General features: G+C 43.2%; 1 protein-coding gene across 1 annotated transcript in view; it reads right to left on the bottom strand.

Moving 5' to 3' along the window:
- The window catches only part of Mtfr1 (mitochondrial fission regulator 1), a 36,687-nt gene extending 15,856 nt beyond the window's left edge, over window positions 1-20,831 (bottom strand). The window contains exons 1-2 of the mRNA XM_041667904.1: window positions 20,743-20,831; window positions 9,928-10,068 (exon numbers count right to left, since the gene is read on the bottom strand). Of these exons, the coding sequence (XP_041523838.1) occupies window positions 9,928-9,993 (66 nt within the window). The 5' untranslated portion in view covers window positions 9,994-10,068; window positions 20,743-20,831. The remainder of the gene's footprint in view (window positions 1-9,927; window positions 10,069-20,742) is intronic.
- Between the last annotated feature and the right edge of the window lie 551 nt (window positions 20,832-21,382).

Raw genomic sequence — 21,382 nt, 5'->3', positions numbered from 1 at the left:
AGGTCACTGGCACACGGGGAGCCTGGTCCTGTCCTGAAGACCCTTCGGAGGGGTGAGAGGGTTCTTGGCCTGCGGCAGGAACCAGGAAACAGAGCAAGGGCATTTTGGAAGCGGAGCCCTTGGCCAGCAGGGAAACCTGATCCGGTTTTTAAAAGACCAATTAGATAGGATCAATAGGAAGAGATGGGCAGGCGCCAAGGCAAGAATTCACCCAATAATCTGAAAAACAACATGAAAACACCAGAACCCAATAATCTTACAACAGAAGTATTTGAACAACCTAACACAGAAGAAGTGGAAAAAATTGACTTTATGAAGGCAATAGAGTCCCTTAAACAACATGTAAAAAAATGCCCTTATAGAAATGGATGAGAAGTATAACAAAAAGTTTGAAGAAATGAGTAAATACGTACATGATACCCTGGGAAACCAAGAAAGAACGATCAAACAGGTAATGGAAACAGTTCAAGAATTGAAAACTGAAATGAAGGCAAGGAAGAAAATACAAACTGAGGACCAGCTGGATATGGAAAATCTAGGTCAACGAGCAGAGTCTACAGAAACAAGCATAATCAATAGAATACAAGAGCTAGAATAAAGAATCTCAGATGCTGAGGACACCATAGAGAAAATAAACGAACAGATCAAAGAAAACAGCAAAGCCAACAAATTCTCAACACAAAACATTCAGGAACTATGGGACACAATAAAAAAACCAAACCTAAGAATAATAGGAATAGAAGAAGGAGAAGAGGCACAGCTCAAAGGCCCAGAAAATATTTTCAACAAAATTATGAAAGAAAACGTTCCCAACTTAAAGAAAGATATTCATTTAAATATTCAAGAAGCATACAGAACACCAAACAGACTGGATCAAAGAAAAACATCTCCTCGCCATATAATAATCAAAACACAAAATATACAGGTTAAAGAAAGAATATTAAGAGCTGCAAAGGAAAAAGGGCAAGTAACTTATAAAGGTAAACCGATCAGACTTACACCTGACTTCTCTATGGAAACTATGAAAGCCAGAAGGTCCTGGATAGAGGTACTGCAGAAGCTAAGAGACCATGGATGCAAACCCAAACTACTATACCCAGCCAAGCTATCGTTCATTATCAATGGAGAAAACAAGACATTCCAGGATAAGAACAAATTTAAACAATACATAGCCACAAATCCAGCCCTACAGAAAGTAATAGAAGGAAAATCGCAACCCAAGGAATCCAACACTGCCAACACTGCCTACAATAACTGAGGCATCTAGTGACCCTTCACGAGCACATCTCAAAGAAGGGAGACACACAATCTCTACTACCAAAAGCAATAAGAATAACCGGAGTAAACAACCACTGGTCATTAATATCACTTAATATTAATGGGCTCAATTCACCTATAAAAAGGCACAGGCTAAAACATTGGATACGAAAACAGGATCCAACATTCTGCTGTTTGCAAGAAACACATCTCAACCACAAAGACAGGCACCTACTCAGAGTAAAGGGTTGGGAAAAGGTGTTTCAAGCAAATGGTCCTAAGAAAAAAGCAGGTGTGGCCATACTAATTTCTAACAAAACTAACTTCAAACTAAAATCAATCAGAAGAGACCGAGATGGTCACTTTATACTCATACAGGAACAATTCATCAGGATGACGTCTCAATCCTCAATATCTATGCCCCCAAGATAAAAGCACCTACTTATGTAAAAGAAATATTACTAGAACTCAAGGCAGACATCAAACCATACACACTAGTAGTAGGAGACTTCAACACACCTCTCTCTCCAAGGGACAGGTCAATCAGACAGAAACCTAATAGAGAATTAAGAGAATTATTGGAGGTAATGAAGCAAGTGGACTTAACAGACATCTATAGAACATTCCACCCAAATAGGAAAGAATATACCTTCTTCTCTGCAGCTCATGGAACCTTCTCAAAAATTGACCACATACTCGGAAACAAAGGAAACCTCCACAGATACAAAAAAATATCAGTGTCCACCTGTGTCTTATCAGATCACCACGGATTAAAGTTAGAAGGCAACAACCACACTACCCCCAAAAAACCGACAAACTCATGGAAACTGAACAGTCAACTACTGAACCAGACCTGGGTCAAGGAAGAAATCAAGAAAGAAATTAAAATCTTCCTTGAATTTAATGAAAATAAAGGGACAACATACTCAAACCGATGGGATACAATGAAAGCAGTGCTAAGAGGAAAGTTCATAGCACTAAGTGCCCACTTAAAGAAAACGGAGAATGCATACATTGGGGACTTAACAACACACCTGAAAGCTCTAGAAAAAAAAAAAGCAGACGCGCCCAGGAGAAGTAGAAGACTGGAAATAATCAAACTGAGGGCTGAAATCAACAAAATAGAAACACAGAAAACAGTCCAAAGAATCAATGAAACAAAAAGCTAGTTCTTGGAGAAAATCAACAAGATCGACAAACCCCTATCCAAACTAATTAAACGACAGAGAGAGAACACGCAAATAAATAAGATCAGAAATGAAAAGGGGGACATAACCACAGACACAGAGGAAATTCAGAGAATCATTAGATCTTACTATAAAAGCCTGTATGCCACAAAACTGGAAAATACAAAAGAAATGGACATTTTTTTAAATAAGTACCATATACCAAAGCTAAACCAAGACCAGGTGAATGATCTAAATAGACCGGTAACTCGCGAAGAATTAGAAACGGTTATCAAAAATCTCCCTTCGAAAAAAAGCCCAGGACCAGATGGTTTCAATGCAGAATTCTACAAGAACTTCCAAGAAGAACTAATACCTATACTCCTTAATGTATTTCACAATATAGAAACAGAAGAGTCATTGCCAAATTCCTTTTATGAAGCTATAGTTACCCTGATACCAAAACTACACAAAGACCCAACCAAGAAAGAGAATTACAGACCTATCTCACTCATGAACATCGACACAAAAATTCTCAATAAAATACTGGCAAACCGAATCCAAGAACACATTAGAAAAATTATCCATTATGATCAAGTAGGCTTCATCCCAGAGATGCAGGGCTGGTTCAACATACGCAAATCTATCAATGTAATCCACCATATAAACAAACTGAAAGAAAAAAACCATATGATCATTTCATTAGATGCTGAAAAAGCATTCGACAAAATTCAACACCCCTTTATGATAAAGGTCTTGGAGAGAATAGGGATACAAGGGTCCTACCTAAATATAATAAAAGCTATTTACAGCAAGCCAACAGCTAACATTAAATTAAACGGAGAAAAACTCAAAGCCATCCCACTAAAATCAGGAACACGACAAGGATGTCCACTCTCTCTATACCTCTTCAATATAGTGCTTGAAGTTCTAGCAATAGCAATAAGACAACATAAGGAGATCAAGGGGATTCGTATTGGAAAGGAAGAAGTTAAGATTTTGTTATTTGCAGATGATATGATAGTATACATAAGCGACCCCAAAAATTCTACCAAAGAACTCCTACAGCTAATAAACACCTTTAGTAATGTGGCAGGATACAAGATCAACTCCAAAAAATCAGTTGCCTTCCTATACACTAAGGATAAGGAAGCAGAGAGGGAAATCAGAGAAGCATCACCTTTCACGATAGCCACAAATAGCATAAAATATCTTGGGGTAACTCTGACCAAGGAAGTGAAAGATCTATTTGACAAGAACTATAAGTCTTTGAAGAAAGAAATTGAAGAAGACACCAGAAAATGGAAGGATCTCCCTTACTCTTGGATTGGGAGGATCAACATAGTAAAAATGGCAATTCTACCAAAAGCAATCTATAGATTCAATGCAATCCCCATCAAAATTCTTCACAGATCTGGAGAAGACAATAATCAACTTTATATGGAAAAACAAAAAACCCAGGATAGCCAAAACAATCTTATACAATAAAGGATTGTCTGGAGGCATTACCATCCCTGACTTCAAACTCTATTACAGAGCTACAGTATTGAAAACAGCTTGGTATTGGCATAAAAACAGAGAAGTCGACCAATGGAATCGAATAGAAGACCCTGACTTTAACCCACAAACCTATGAACACCTGATTTTCGATAAAGGAGCTAAAAGTATACAATGGAAAAAAGAGAGCATCTTCAACAAATTGTGCTGGCAAAACTGGATGTCAATCTGTAGAAGAATGAAAATAGATTCATATCTATCACCATGCACAAAACTGAAGTCCAAATGGATTAAAGACCTCAATATCAGTCCGAACACACTGAACCTGATAGAAGAGAAAGTGGGAAGTACTCTACAGCACATGGGCACAGGAGACCACTTCCTACGTATAACCCCAGCAGCACAGACACTAAGGGCATCATTGAATAAATGGGACCTCCTGAGGCTGAGAAGCTTCTGTAAAGCAAAGGACACTGTCACTAAGACAAAAAGGCAACCCACTTACTGGGAGAAGATTTTCACCAACCCCGCAACTGACAAAGGTCTGATCTCTAAAATATATAAAGAAATCAAGAAACTAGACCGTAAATGGCTAATCAACCCAATTATAAAATGGGGCATTGAGCTGAACAGAGAATTCTCAACAGAAGAACTTCAAATGGCCAAAAGACACTTAAGGATATGCTCAACTTCCTTAGCGATCAGGGAAACGAAAATCAAGACAACTTTAAGATACCATCTTACACCTATCAGAATGGCTAAAATAAAAAACACCAATGATAGCTTTTGCTTGAGAGGTTGTGGAGAAAGGGGTACACTCACCCATTGCTGGTGGGAATGCAAACTTGTGCAACCACTCTGGAAAGCAGTGTTTCGGTTTCTCACGAAATTCGGGATCAACCTACCCCTGGATCCAGCAATATCACTCTTGGGAATATACCCAAGAGAGGCCCTATTATACAACAAAAGTATATGCTCAACTATGTTCATGGCAGCATTGTTTGTAATAGCCAGAACCTGGAAACAACCTAGATGCCCTTCAACGGAAGAATGGATGAAGAAAGTATGGAATATATACATATTAGAGTATTACTCAGCAGTAAAAAACAAGGACTTCTTGAATTTTGCATACAAATGGATGGAAATAGAAATCACTATCCTGAGTGAGGTAAGCCAGACCCAAAAAGAGGAACATGGGATGTACTCACTCATATTTGGTTTCTAGCCATAAATAAAGGACATTGAGCTTATAATTCATGTTCCTAGAGAAGCTAAATAAGAAGGTGAATCCAAAGACAAACACATAGGCATCCTCATGAATATTAACCTTCATCAGGCATTGAAAGGAGACAGAGACAGAGACCCACATGGGAGCACCGGACAGAAATCTAAAGGTCCAAATCAGGAGCAGAAGGAGACGGAGCACGAGCAAGGAACTCAGGACCACGAGGGGTGCACCCCCACACTGAGACAATGGGGATGTTCTATCGGGAACTCACCAAGGCCAGCTGGCCTAGGTCTGAAAAAACATGGGATAAATCCGGACTAGCTGAACATAGCGGACAATGAGGACTACTGAGAACTCAAGAACAATCGCAGTGGGTTTTTGATCCTACTGCACGTACTGGCTTTGTGGGAGCCTAGGCAGTTTGGATGCTCACCTTAGGAGACCTGGATAGAGGTGGGCAGTCCTTGGGCTTCCCACAGGTCAGGGAACCCTGATTGCTCTTCGAGCAGATGAGGGAGGGGGACTTGATCGGGGGAGGGGGAGGGAAATGGGAAGCGGTGGCGGGGAGGAGGCAGAAATCCTTAATAAATAAATAAATTAAAAAAAGAAAAAGAAAAAAAAGAAAAACTCCAAGAGGACCTTCTCAGGTCAGCAGCCAGAGCTTCTGCCAGCTTCCAGCAACCCTCACCAGCATCTTACACCATCTGTTTATTACCAGGGACAAAGAATGCCAGGTGCTTTCGGGAAGAGAAGTGGCCAGTGATTCAGCTTTTAATTATAAGGAATAAGTAAACTGTGTGGGTTCTGCCTACCGGGTCAGCACACACAGCAGACTAACAATGTTGCTCCTCTGATCCTTGTGAACTGCCCCGCACTTCATAAGACAACAGAATGAAGCAAGGTCTAAGTCATAATGGCTGGGATGTTTAGAAGAGTCACAGCCTCCATTAGATGGTAAGGAATGAGAGGAAGGAGCCGCTAACTTCTAGCAAGTCTGGTGCCAGACCCTTATCCTCTTTTTTTTTTTTTAAAAAAAAATATAGCCCACACAGTGGGAAAGAAACTCTAAGTGACTGGGAGGAAACGGGACCAGATGGTACTGAAAAGGCACCATCTGTACACTGGAGGCTGCAGGACTCACATGCATTAGCTACCCTACCTTGTGGCTGAACTGTGCTTGTCAGTATCCTGGTTTGGAGAAGGGCAGACGCTAAAGAGAAACTATCATCAAATTTTTCCTAGATGCAAGAGAAAGCAGGGAGAAAACTGGTATTACCAGAACATTTGGCCTAATTAAAGAAGACAATTCAATCCACTTCTAAGAAGAGAAACTACACACTGCTTTATCTACAAATTAAAATAATCCACTGTCTGTCTGTGTACCTGTGCGTGCCTGTGTCTTATATGACAATCCCTAACATTTAGCAGCACCATTTGAAAGTGACGGCAACAAGAAGGACACAGCAGGAGAGAGGCCTGTTCTCTCACAACGTGAAACACTACTGTGGAGCGTTGACGTTCGGAGCTAGAATCTGGAGCTGTCATCTGTCCCTGCTCAATACAGGAATCCATTAGAAACTAATCCATACTATTAATTAAAAGAAAGTATATAAGCCAGGCAGTGGTAGTGCACACCTTTAATCCCAGCACTCGGGAGGCAGAGGCCGGCGGATCTCTGTGAATTTGAGGCCAGCCTGGTCTACAAGTGCTAGTTCCAGGGGAGGAACTAAGGCTACAGAGAAACCCTGTCTCAAAAAACAAAAAAACGAAAAACAAAAGAAAGTATATAGTCAAACAATCAGTTTCATTCTAGTGTTTTGTTCAAACAATGATATAGTTTGAGTCTCAAATCCCTGAAATTACTTGTAAATCAACATGTGATGTAAAATTTTGGGGGATCTCTACACTTTTAATCACATTTATTACGGAGATTCAATAAACATATATTCCTAATCCCAGAGGAGCCAAGGAAAAGTAAAAGTGTGCTGGCATGCAACTGCCCAGATACAAACACCTGTGCACACATGCACGTGCATGCACGTACACACACACCCACACCATACACACACACGATAGGAGAATACCTAACTAAAGAAGTCTTCTCTCAGTTCTCCTAGCCTTACCCATTTACTCATTCATACTCTTCCTCCAAAGAACAAAATCAAACAGAAATGTGTATTAATAGATTGGTAATACAAATTACATATTGCCTATAACTTTTCAAACACACGTTGCTGGGACCAGTTCCAGTCATATTTGAACCTAGGCATGGAGATTCCGGAGACTGAAACAGGGGGTCTTGAGTTCGTGTTCAGCATGGGCTACATAGTTAGGACTGTCTCAAAAAAGTCTAAATACATACACAAATTTTGAAATTTCTACTTAAGGACAAACATACAGGACTGAGAAAAATTCAAACATTATGGATGTTTAAAGTACAAACAAGGAGACGTGCAACTTTCACCCACTCTGTGGGTTCCAAGGATACAACTCGGGTCGTCAGGCTTGGCACTAAGTGTCTTCAGCTGCTGAGCCATCTTGCTGGCTGGGGTTTGTCTCTTTTTCTTTCCTTTCTTCAGTCAGGGTTGTCCTCTAACACACACACACACACACACACACACACACACACACACACACATTTTAAAATGTTAAGGGGCTGGAAAGATGGCTCATCAGTTAACAGAATTAGCTGTTTAATTCCCAGCACTCATATGGAGGCTCACAAACAGTCATCTCTAACTCCAGTTCTGGGGGGATCTGATACTTCTGCTCTCCTTGGCATCAAGCACAGAGTGACGTACACACATACATGCAGACAAAACATCAATACACACAAAACAAAACATAAGAAAAATAAATTGAGCCAGGCTTTATGGCACACACCTTTAATCCCAGTATTCAAGGGAGGCAAAAGCAGGTAGATTTCTTGTGAGTTCAAGGCCAGCCAGTTACACAGTGAGGCCCTGTTCCAAAAAAAGGAAGAAAGGGAAGGAGGGAGGGGAAGGAGAGAGGGAGGGAGGGAGGGAGGGAGGGAGGGAGGGAGGGAAGAAAAACGGAACCAAAGTGAGGAGCAGTAAGGAGCAGGGAGGAGCCAGTAAGGCCTAGAGCAGCATAAAGCCTTGACTTTAAAAGCAGGGTCTGCCAACTGATTGTCTACAAAAGGTACAAATAATTATCCTTTACATTTCTATTTTCTCATCTATAAAATGGACACTATTTCATGAGCCTATTTGTAGTCAGTAAGTTAAGGTTTTTCTAAGATTTTCTTCCATTTCTTTTATAAATACCAAAGTACACTAAGAAGAGGAAGGATTGTGGACTCAGAACTAGGTTCCTCCTCAGGTAACTGGAAGAGGCAGCAAGGCTGTGAAGTTCCGTTTCTCGTATATAACGAGGAATGGTCTGAATGCTCGCTCTATGCAAAAGCTGTGGGAACTGAGTCCTGGCATACTACACTAATCGTGGATGGCTGTTAACAGCATGGCTGATGTCTACAGTAAAACAGAGCTAAATCAGGCCTGGTGACAGGACCTGTATCCCAACTACTCAGGCAGCTAAGGAAGCACAATTCAAGTTCAAGGTCAGCCTGAGCAGCTTTGTGAGACAATACAACACTTTTTTTTTTAAGGGAGTTGCTGCTGCAATGGCTCAACAATCAAAGGGGCTTGCCCAAGATTGGCAACTTGAGTTTGATCCCTGAAACCCACAACTGTGACCTCCAACATGTGCCGTGGTATTTACCCACATGCACACATCACACAAAGAGCTGGGAGATGGAGATGTGGTATAGCACATGCTTGGTATGTGTCAGGCCCTAGGTCCAAGGTCCAATGCAGCAAATAAGCACACACACAAACACACGCTCATCTTTAGAGAGACACAGCCAGTAATACTGTCTGATGGCCTGAGTTCCACCCAAACACACATAATAGAAGAACCAGCTCCTGAAGTACCTCCAGTGCTGATTTATACGCATGCACATTGAATGCAAGTTTTAATGTTTAAACAGTGAGGATGCAGATAAAACAGATATAGGATAAGGACAGTTTGGGCTTCCTGACACTCTCAAGAATGGAATCGCATTTATTTGCATGCCAAGGCCTTGAGAAAATATACAATGCATGTTAATCACCTGATCCCCACTTCACTGTACCTGTGTCTGTCCTTTCTTTATCCCCTTGGTGCACTATCCAGACAGACTGCCATCTAATCCATGGCTAACTATACTGGCAAGTATTCTTATTCACAGATGAAAATCTCCGAATTTGACGCCAGCCTGGCCTACACATTGACTTCCAGTCTGGGCTACAAAATGAGAACTTAAATATATTAAAAAATAAAATCATAACCTCTATAAAATAAACATTTTTTTCTTTAAAAAAATCTATGGCATAGAATTATATAATAGGCTACGATTTCTCTCTAGCTACTGTTACATTTTAGGAAAACATGCTTTATCATTTGCTTGTAATGTTTAATATTAATCTAAAAACAAAATTACTAACTGTGAGCCAAACAATCAGTGATTCTCTATAGATTTAATCCTTTTCTTCATTAATGAATGCATTGTTTTTGAGGTCATGTAACTACAATAATAAATTTTGAGCATAACTTAGAAAGTTACTGCCTCACTGTGCTGCGAACAGACCCACTTCTGCGATTGAAGAGTAATCAAATCACGGACTACAAACATTACATTTAAATGTTGTTAAAGTTTACATCATTTTCTCAGGAAAGCCTCAGAACGTCTGGATGTTTGGGGGGACTGTGAGCACTCACCGACTGCATGCTGAGCCCAACTCGCTGAACCACCATCCTCAGCAGGCACTTAATCCAGCCCAGCATCTAGTGTCTGCGTCTTCCCAGCCTGCAGGTCAAGTGCTTCAGACCTCCATAGCAGCACATGGTTCACAGAGCACACTGAAATGTTCAATGCAGATACTGAGTACTAAGAACAGATTTTTATTTAGAATTTCTGTGTACATGTCTCACAGTCAGTTTAAAATACAACACCTCAAAACCTGATGTGCAAATCAGAGGAAAAAATTCACTCGTTCTCAGTGTTCCTACATGTGAGCACACACCTTTAATCCCAGTGCTCGAGGAGACCACCTCGTCTACAGTTTCAGAATAGCCAAGGCTACCTAGAGACCCCATCTCAAAAACAAAAGAAAACAAAAAATACAAAAACCCAATAGTAAAGCAGGCCTGAGATGACGCAAGCACACAGAACGGTGAGATCCTGCTGCCCGTCTCACGTAGGCCACATTTCCACATGGTGTGGCAGCCAGGCTCGCAAGCCACAGGCCCCACCTGGGGACAGGCCTTCCAGGCCTTCGCAACCTAACAAAAGGTAGGATGGTGTTGCTCCTTCTTTGTAATTTGGAGGATGCCTGATAGAGATGCTAATTCAAACCTACATGACAGCTAGCGTACACAGCAGACAGGTAGTGTGGATGTGACTGAAAGCCATTCACCTGGTAACCTAGGAGACAGAACACTAATGTCTACAGATCCTGCCACCTTTCTCTTTTAGACTAACTTAGTACAGATGTGTACAAATCCAAATGCAGTGGTGTACCCCTGTAATTCCAATACTCCCGAGGCACAGAGAGAAATGAAAGTTTCCTGCCAGCCTAGGCCAGACAGCAAGACTCTGTCTCAATATAAACAAGCACAAATTTTAGTTTCTCATTTTTGGTTTTTGAAGGCACGGTTTTTCTGTGTAGCCCTGGCTGTCCCGAACTCACTCTGTAGACCAGGCTGGTCTTGAACTCAGGTACCCACGCCCAGCTAATTTAAGTCCTCTTAAGTACACCGATCCTGTCAAGTCCTTCAAACTTGCCTCACAGTTGAAATCTTACAGCGTGCGGCTCCTCAGCCCAGCTTCTTTCACCCAGTGATACTTAAGGTTCCCCCACATCTTTTCAGGCTTGAGAGATGAGTTCTTCTGTGGTGACTATTTCCTTGTCTGCAAGTACCATGGTTTATTTCTGTCATCTACTCATCAACTGCTTCCAAGGGTTAATAAGTATGAATAGAAAACTGTACTTGATCTACATACATCGTTTTTTGTGTTGAGACATCCTGGGGTGCCATCCCCAGATGCTGTGTGTCTTCTTCCTTTTTTCTTTCAACATAAGGTCACTCCTTGGCCTGGAACTTACCTGAGTAGAGTGTACTGGCTGGCTTGCAAGTCCCATGGATCTACCTATCTCCCCTTCCCAGCCATTCATTACCCTACTCAGTTTAAAAAAAAAAATTATTTAGTTATGTATACAGTGTCCTGCCTGCATCAGATCTAATTATAGATGGTTGTGAGCCACCATATGGTTGTTGGGAATTGAACTCAGAACCTCTGGAAAAGCAGTCAGTGCTCTTAACTTCTGAGCTATCTCTCTCCAGCCCCCACTACTCAGTTTTTTCAGTTGGGTTCTGGGAATTAAATGCAGGTCCCTGCGATTACAAGCTGAGCTACTTCCCCAGCCCTGGGTTGTTTTTTTGCTTGCATTATTCTTTTTTTCAGATGGGTCTAATGTAATTCAAACCAGGTTTAACTCACTGCATAAACTAGTAGGCCCTTGTATTTCTAATCCTCCTGCCTCTGCTTCCTGAGCTCTCTGTGTATGTGTCACGGCACGCTGACAGATTGCTTATTTTTACTACTGTATTGGTCTGGGTTCTCAAGAATATCAGAACCAATAGGATACACACAGATATACAGTCTTCTGACAGACTAACTCACTCAACGATAGACTGAAAATGTCATGCTGAATTGAAAATGGGAGGTGTAAGTGACCTAATGACCTCCACTGTGCTCTACAGAACATCCCAACTCCACACACCCAACATAATCCTCGCCAGTGAGTCTTCCTAGCCCATGTTCACTCTTTAATGGGAATCTGGCTAGCCACTGGGATACTGTTCCTTCTACAGACTTCTCTGAGAAGTTTAAGCAAAGGAATGACCACCCCCCGCCCCGATTTTAAGATCTTTTTGTTTTACCCTCTGTATGCAAGTATGCCTGTATGCCACACGTGTGTGCGTGCCTGAGACAGACGGCAGCACATTCCCTGGAGCTGGATATAGGCGGTTTTCAGAAGGGGTTCAGGAAACTGAAGAGGGAAAGGGGCAAAACCTGTTGGCACCATGTTTGCCATGCTTGAGCTTGCTAGATCCCTTCATTGTCTCTCTACATAACCCATGCCGGCCTGGAACTCACACTGTAGACCAGGCTGGCCTCCCAACTCATAGGGATCCATCTGTCTCAGCTTCCCACAATCACCACAGCCAGGTAAATGACTGAACCATTACACAACAACGGAATTCTTCTGCTGTTTTAAAACATACTCTGTAGCGCTTTTAAAGGTTATCGATAGAACAGTCACAGAATACTATAAAATACCACGCATATATGGTTTGTTTTCACATCACTAGAACAGTGCTCTCTAAGCAGTATGATTTCATTTCTGTAAAAACCCTCAACTTTTTACTTTCCTTATGCACAGAAAGACATTTATCAAACTACTGAAGCTGACCAGAGTAGACAGAAGCAATCTTCCTCCTTATACAGTCATTACTATGTAGGCAATGTTAAAGTGTTGAGTGTCTCACTTCAAACTAGACTTTAGGTGGAGACAGATGGAACTTGTAAGAATGTGGCCAGTCTGGTCTATTTGTGAGTTCCAGGCCAGTCAAGATTACATAACAAGACACCAGCTCAAAAACAAACAAACACCAAAATTTAGGATCTAGGTATGATGGTGAAACTCCTGTAACAGCTACTGGGGAGATGGAGTCAGGGTTATCTTCAGCTGTACAGTCAATCTGAAGTCAACCTGGATATATAAGCTCACCACACACAGACACACCCCAACACACATTTGCACACCCAAATCTAGGGCTGAGCACTGTAACATGCACAAACCCAGGTTCAGTCCTCAGTACCAAAAAGAAACCTAAAGCCCAACTCCTAGTATCCAGGAGGCTGAGGCAGAATGGTAACAAATTTAAGCCCAGGCTAGCCTTCACTCAAATAATCCAGTTTTGTTTTTTCTCCTTATCTCAGTACTGCATGGCTTAGAAACACAAGGCAAGCCTCTACCACAGAGCTGCACCCCTGGCCTGTCTAGTGATCTCCTCCTAACCGGTCTGCACCCTCACACTCTTGGACCCAACACATCCAAGGATCACTTGACTCACAGATTTGCCATTATTTTCAGTTATTTTTTCTCTGAAACGTTAGATTTTCATAAATCCTACTTTCAGCAATGGGGTTGCACAAAGTTTACTAAGCCTTTTTATCTTAACACATTTCTATCTTTCTAACTGCCCCTTCCTACACTCGCCAGATCAGCTCTTTCAAACTCATCCACACAGTTTCACTAGGCCCTCCAGGTTTTTTTTTAACCTCTAATTTTTGTTGCTGCTGTCGTTCTGTTTTGATTGGTTTGGGCTTTTTTGAGACAAGGTATCTTGTAGCCCAGATTGGCCTTATAGTCACTAATCACCCTTCTCCTTCCCAAGCAACAATTACCAGTGAGAGCCACTCAGTGGTTAGAAGTACCTGCTGTTCCTGCAGAGGATCTGAGCTCACAAGTTCAGTTCCCGGCCGGCAGGGCAGTTACTGACAACCATCTCTAACTCCAGTTCCACAGATCTCTTACCCTCTTCTGGCCTCTGCAGGTACTACACTGCATGTGGTGTAAATACAGGCATGCACATATAACATAAAACCAAGAATTTAAAATGTGAGCCACCATGCCTGGCTCCACACAATGACTTTGTGATAGAAACCTAATCCCCAAAGGAGCAATAAAATCCTAGTACTCTAAGCAGCTGCACAGAAGGACCGTCTTGAGTTCAATGCCAAAACTGGCTATATTGAGTTTAAAGCTAGTAAAGGCTACATACAAGAGCCAGCCTCAAACAAAACAACAAACAAAAACCTGATACTCAGACATCCAGATGGGATTAAGAGGGATCAGACCATGATGATGGGTAGGCGGGGAGGGTGTGTTAGTTAATGTAGTTGGTTTCTGGCTAGAAGAACCAGTTCAACACCCCATGTGCCCGTCATCTCCCCCAACTTCCCTCTCATGCTGTTCACCGTTCCCCAGTGGATGGTGTGCCTTTCCAGAAACAGGTGCCACTTCCTAGTCTCCAAAACAGCCAACTGTTTTTACAACTATCTTTCTTGGGTATTCAGTTAAGTTAGCAGAAAATGGACTATTACTTAAATCGACCTTCGGCCTCCATTTCTCAGCAGATACAACAACAAAGAGATTAGTCATCTGAGTAAACCCTTCACAGTGCCCTGGCACATTCTCGTTTGCATCTGTGCCTCTGCTCCACCCTCAGTCTCCAAGCAAATGCCCAGGTCCCCTCTGCCCTGTCACTGCAGGGGTCTTACAGCACCAAAAACGCCCTGCATGGCATACATACATTCTCTCTTCACCCTATTACTTCTATCAAGATTTCCTAGTTTCTCCCATCTGCATTTAAAACAAAATCTAAACTGAATTTTTAAACTTTCTCCCCAAAGCTGCTGTCCATATGTTCTTCACCTGAGAAAAATCGCATCTATATTGTTATTCCTTTTTGCTTTCATCTTCTGTAATCAAGTCGTCTTCACCAGATACCATCTCATTGTCTTTACTATTATGAGAAACTAAATTGTATTATTTATTTTAATAAACTAAATTGTAAACAATTTGACAGCTGCTCCTTCCTTCCCATCCAATGCTATCCTAACTTATTATGATTTGCTTTGTTGTTCTCTACATCCTTGATAGCCTTCACTTTGAAAAGCATCATAAAGGTAACTCCAGAAATCCAATATATACTCTCAACCCTCAACCTGCAGTCAATATTCCACCTCCCTCCTGTCTCTAATACTAAGTTAGGTCTTACTAATTCTCTGTTTCAGTTTAGCTATGCCTCCTCTATGTCACTCTTGATCAACCAGAATCAAGACCCTCCTGCACATATATTTCTCTGTATATTAGCACATTAAAACAATATGCCTAAATTGCTTTTCTCATTCACTGGACTTAATCAGTTCGGAAAGACACTTTATCTCAGCTTTTAGGGCAATGTATAATAGTTGCTCAACTATTAGTGGTATCAAGCCAGATGTGGTGGTGTTCCTCTAAGCCCAGTATGTAGAAGGCCGAAGCAGGGGGATCAAGAGTTCAAGGGCAACAAGATGGCTGAGAGGTAGAGGTGCCTGCTGCCATGCCTAAAGACCCATGTTGGATTCCCAGACCCCACACAGCCAAAGTAGAACACTGACTCCTGCAAGTTGTCTCTGACCTCCACTATGTGACACACACCCATCCTCAAGCATGCACACACACAAAAAAAAATAAGTTAAAATAGAATAAAAAATTAAGAAAAAGAAGTTCAAGACCAGCTTGGACTAGACACGCAGAGCTAGCCTCAAAAATGTATACATGTATACAAAGAGAGAAACTTTTGCTTCTATGACTTAGGTAATATCCAAACAAACACTCCTCTCACTTAGGACAAGTAGCTGCAAAAAAGAAAAATGAAGAAAAAAAAAATCCTGTCCCTGAACTCATTAGAGACCTATCAAGACAGGAGAGTATAGCCAAGTGAAGAGCCGGTACTTTAGCCAGGCATGGAGGCAGTCTTCATCCCTGCACTTCGGAGGTGCAGGCAGGAAGATCATGAGTTTTTTGGCCATCTGGGCTATGTGTAAGGACCTTTATAAAAACAAAAGCAACATATAAATGAAAAAGTAGATTCTCTGAGAGCCTCATAAGTGTAAGAATTTAGTGCCCTAATGAAATTCCTCAAGGAATCAGAAGAAATACATTAGCGTTATCAGGAATAGAATAATACTAACCATAATAAAAAGCCCATCAGCACTGGTGCTACCAGAAATAGAATAATAATAAAAAGTCCATCAGCACATACCCCTCAGACAACTAGAGGTTACAGAAGAAAACACTAGGCATTGTGGCAGCTACCTCTGGATCCTTTAGGTAATTAACAGTTGGAAGAGTCATCAAGGTGTATTCTGATATGCAGACAACTTTCTTCTCTTAATTTGAGTGACTATTACACAAATGCTTTGTGATCTTATATATTAATGTCTGTGTTATACTTCACATGATGGCTAATTTCCATTGTCAACCTCACTGTGCTATCACTGAGGAGCCCCTTTGGTGGGGCTGTGGAAGATGTTTCCAGAAAGGATTAACCGAGGCGGTAAGGCTTGGTACCACTTTCCTAATGTTAGAGTCCTAGACAGAATAATGCAAGGAGCAGCATGCTTGTCCTGCCGTCCGACCTTCTGGGATGTCAGTAAGCTGTTGCTTCAGGCTCCCAGAGCTGCAGGGAGAGTCTGCTACCGTGCTTGCCCCAGCAGAAAAGAATGTGCCCTCCTTCTTAGCAAGCATTCGTAGTCAGAGCAATGAGAAAAGCAGCTAATAACAATTCACAGCAAAAGTTTTTAAACAGATCTAATTTGGAAACACTTAAAATCTGTTACAATCAGCCAGGTGCTGGTGGCACATGCCCTTTTAATCCCAGCACTTGGAGAGCAAAGGCAGGTAGATCTCTGAGTTTGAGGCCAGCCTTGTCTACAGAGAAGTTCCAGAACAGCCAGAACAGTTACACAGAGAAACCCTGTCTAAAAACAAAAAACAAACAAAAAACCTTGTTACAATCACAATAGCTCTTACTAATTAATAGGAATTCTAGCTAGTAAAATGCTAGAATTTAGAGAAAACTATATGCTGGCTCTTAGAGAAAACCTGATTCAACCTAGAATCCTTCTTATTCTTTTTCTTTTTAAGTTCTCTCTGCCTAGTAATAGCATTTCAGTGTGTGTGTGTGTGTTCAAGTATACGTATGTGTGAAGGCCAGAAAACAACTCTGGGAATTGTATTCCAAGAGCCATCCAGCTTGCTTTTTTGCCTCATAGCACTGGTACATGTAAACGCATATATGTGCATGTATATATAAATTAATTTAAGTGTGCGTGTGAGATGGCTAAGCTTGTCAACCTAACACATCTGTAATGGCCTAGAACCTAAGCAGCTGGGTATACCTGTGTGGGGTTTTTCTTGGTTGGATCATTTGTGGTGGGAAGATTCATTAAAAATCTGGGCCACACCTTCTGGTTGCAGGCCACGTAAGGTAGAGAAGAAGAAAACTTGGCTTTCTTGCCTGTTTGCCCTTACTCTCACTGGTACGTTCATCTGTCCTGTTGCTGAGACATTCCTTCCCTGCTGTTAGAACCCACTTCTTGCCGGGCCATGGTGGCGCACGCCTTTAATCCCAGCACTCGGGAGGCAGAGGCAGGCGGATCTCTGTGAGTTCGAGACCAGCCTGGTCTACAGAGCTAGTTCCAGGACAGGCTCCAAAGCCACAGAGAAACCCTGTCTCGAAAAACCAAAAAAAAAAAAAAAAAAAAAAAAAAAAGAACCCACTTCTTTGGGATTCCAATGTGGACCAAAGACGGGTACCTCTCTAGGACTCCGGCACCAGACTGGGGCTACTGGGACAATTCAGGTTTTGACCTTCCTGAAGGAGATAGCCACTGTTCGAATACTAGGACCACAGCCACTCCAATAAACTGTATGGATGCACTAGCAGGTCTGTTCCTCCAGAGAACCCTGACTAATACATCTGTTCCTAAATATATAAACACAATCTGCTTCGATCTGTATGTTACTTGTATATATAGTTTTAGGGCTGACCACTTAGACTGGACGGACAACCAGTTGGTGTGCTCTTCCCTGACTGGAATTGACCAGAAAGCCTGCTTCCTGAGGACCAGCTTCCATGGTACCAAGAGGCACCATGCGAGTTTCCTAAGGAGAAAAACAACCAACAGGCCTACCCAGTCAGGATGCCTATGAACCACAACAATGTGCAGCACGGCATAATAACCCTGAGGGTACAATAGTGATTACCTCGCCAGTCACCAGCTCGCTCATTGGAGGCCCACTGACAGGAGGGAAATCAAGACTGGTACTGGAAACTGAGCCAACTACTCTGTGCTAGTGAAGTCACAGATCTGAGAGATCCTACAACCACCACTTTAACTAACCCAGTATAATCCTACATAATCCTATAGTATAATACATTCTAAATTATTTATCCTAATGCCCATAGAAAAGTAGAGTTCTCACCCCTCACCAGCTTGGTTTTCTGAGGCAGGGTCTCCCACAGGCCTGGAAGAAGCAACTTGCTAGGCTGGAGGGCCTGTGAGCCCCCAGAATCCTCCAGTCTGTCTCCCAAGAGCTGAGATTGTAAGTCCATGCCACAATTCGGGAGGCAGAGGCAGGCGGATCTCTGTGAATTTGAGTCCGGCCTGGTCTACAGAGTGAGTTCCTGCAATCCCAACATTTGGAAAGTAGGATCATCCATGAATTCAAGGCTCAATTTACCTACATAGTGAGGTCCAAGTCAACCAGAGCTACAGAGATCCTGATTAAAAAAAGAATAAATTAGGTTTAAAAATCCCAGTTATGCTGGGTGGTGCTGGCACTCACCTTTAATCCCAACACTCAGGAGGCAGAGGCACGAGGATCTCTGTGACTTCAAGATCAGCCTGGTCTACAAGATCTCTAGTTCCAGGACAGCCCAGGGCTGTTACACAGAGAAACCCTGTCTCGAAAAACAAAACAAAACAATCCCACCCAGTTATATTGAAATGTATTTACAATTTATTAAAATGTATTTCCTAGTTTGACTTAATTTCCTTACTTTTATATTTTAACAGCTATCTTATGCTACTCAAATGCAGTTCCACGAACTACTGTTAAATGGTTTCAATTATCTGTCCGTTTACTTGGTGACAATGGCTTTGAGTGTGACGGCTGAAAACTGAAGTGTCATCAATGAAGGACCTACTTGCAAGGCGGCATATTCTGTTTCCTAAACAGTACAGCCTCACTCCCTGCCGACTGACTTTAGACTTTTTCCAGCCACTCTGCTTTCCAGGGTGGGTGTAATGTCAGTGACAGCTCAGTGGGCGAAGGAGCCTGCTGCCAAGCAAATGACCTGAGTTTGACCCCTGAGACAACGTGGTCTGAGAGAACCGGATTACCATATGCTGTCTACTGACCACACACCCACCACCAAGAACGATAAAAAATTAATAATTATTTTGAAAAAGAAGGTAGAAGAAATCGATTTATAATTACATACAACAAACTTTGACTATTTCTGTAACGTGTTTAAAAAACAGCCGGGCAGTGGTGGTGCACGCGTGTTTCTCACGGCTCACTGAGGCTGAGGCCCAGTGAGTTCAAGGCCAGCCTGGTTCACAGAGGAAGTTCCAGGACAGCCAAAGCTGCACAGAGAAATCCTTTTTCGAAATATCAAAAACAAACTAAGAAGCAAAAAATTCAGCCACACCTTATGGCTCCTGCCTATAATCCCTGCCTCTGTAAAAAATAAAGCAATAGGAGTTTGAGGTGTCTGGGTAACAAACAGATGGCTAGCCTGGAATACACAATGAAACCCTATCAAAAAAAAAAAAAAAGAAAGAAAAAGAAAAGAAAAAAATGGTGCTAAGAATGAGGAATGGTGGTATGCATCTATAATCCTAGCCCTAGAGAAACAGGCAGAAGAGTTCCCACAAGTTCAATACCATCCTGCTCTATATATCAACTTCCAAGTCTGCCAGGGCTCCTTAGTGAGACCTTGTCTCAAATGGAGATTCGGAGGGAGGGGGGGCGGTGGCCAGGACTATGAAACCAGATAGTAAATCTTTTAAGTATGTTACAACCTCCGTGACTACATCACTGTAATGTAAAAGCAGTCACATACATTATGGAAAATAAATGTGACTGGATTCCAATAAAAAGTTATTTATGGAGCTGGGCATGGTGGCTGAGGCAGGAGGGTGACCTAGAGTTGTAGTAGGCAGCTCTGCCTGCCTAATCTACATAGTCCTTTCCACCCCATCCTGGAGTAAAAGAAACACAACCCTGTATCAAAAAACAAACAAAAAAAACTTATTTTTTTTTCTTCTGGGAGTGGTGAAGCAAGCCTTAAACTTTGCACTTAGGAGGTAGAGGGAGGAGGATCAGAACTTCTAAGCCATCTTCATCTAGGTGAAGGCCAGAATGGGTTACATCAGAAAAGTCACAAAACAAGCCATTAAAGTTGGGTTTAGTGTGCCTGTGGCTCTGTCTACTACGCAAACTGCGCACGCCTAAGAAGAAAGTTCAGGGCGGCGAGCCGTCGCTGTCAGAACCTGGCTAGGGCCAGGTGAAGCAGGTTGAACGTCCTGGGCCGCCGCGCTCCGCCTCCCCAGCCCGGACCCAGCCAGGGCGCAGCACCGCCGAGATCCCCCGCCTGGCGGCCGGCGCGGGCAGCCGCCCCGACGGCGGGGGATGGGAGCCAGGCCGGTGGCCCGCGGAGCTCAGCAAGCCAGGCGCGGGTGAATCGGCGGGCTGCCCTGCTCCGGGCTCCCTCCCGCTCGCCGTCTGCCCGCTCCGCGCTCCGGTCTCCCCCCGACCCACACGCAGCCTCCCGCCGCCGCCCGGCTCGGAGTGGCAGCCATTCCCCCGTCGCCAACCGCTTTCCCGAGTCCCGGCCCCCACTCACCTCCGCTGCGCCGCAGCCTTCCCCAGCTACTCAGCCTTCCAGATTGGCCGTCCCGGGACCTTATGCCAATCAGCCAATCCCCGCCCCTGGCCGGGCCCAGGCTGACCAGTGACAGGCTCGCTGCGGCCTGGGGGCGGGCTCAGGAGCGGAGGGCCGAAGGCGTGTCTGCGCCCCCCCCCCAACCGCGCCGGCTACCTTTCCGGGCCTCTGTGCGCACGCGCGGAGCACAGTAAGGGGCGTGGCTGCTGCTTTGTGTCTTCAGTGCTGCTGCCGCGGTTACTTTTGTTGGGAAACTTCGCCCCCGAAGGGCGTCGGAAGACCCACATTCTGAATGTAGTCGCAAGTGTGTGCCCGCCGAAAGGAGCTGGGTTTTCGACCTAACCTAGCCTGGGACGAGCCCTTCTCATCCCACGCTTTGTGGGGACCTGTGATCCCCTGGCCGATCCTTGTGTCCGGTCTCTCATCCCGGATGTCCGTTCTAGAGAAGTGAAAATACCGTAGTGCTCAGGGAGTGAAGACTTTCCTTTCCTTTCCTCAAAGTCAGCCTAATTGGTACACTTTTGTCTGCTTGGTTGGCTTGGTTTCTTTCGAGACAGGCTTTCTCTCTGTGCAGTCTGTCTGTCCCAGCAGGCGCCCTGTT

The sequence above is a fragment of the Microtus oregoni genome, unplaced genomic scaffold (assembly GCF_018167655.1).
Source record: "Microtus oregoni isolate MIOR12 unplaced genomic scaffold, Mior012 000017F_ref0000208, whole genome shotgun sequence".
Classification (NCBI taxonomy): Eukaryota; Metazoa; Chordata; class Mammalia; order Rodentia; family Cricetidae; genus Microtus; species Microtus oregoni.
This window is presented reverse-complemented; position numbering and strand designations above follow the sequence as displayed.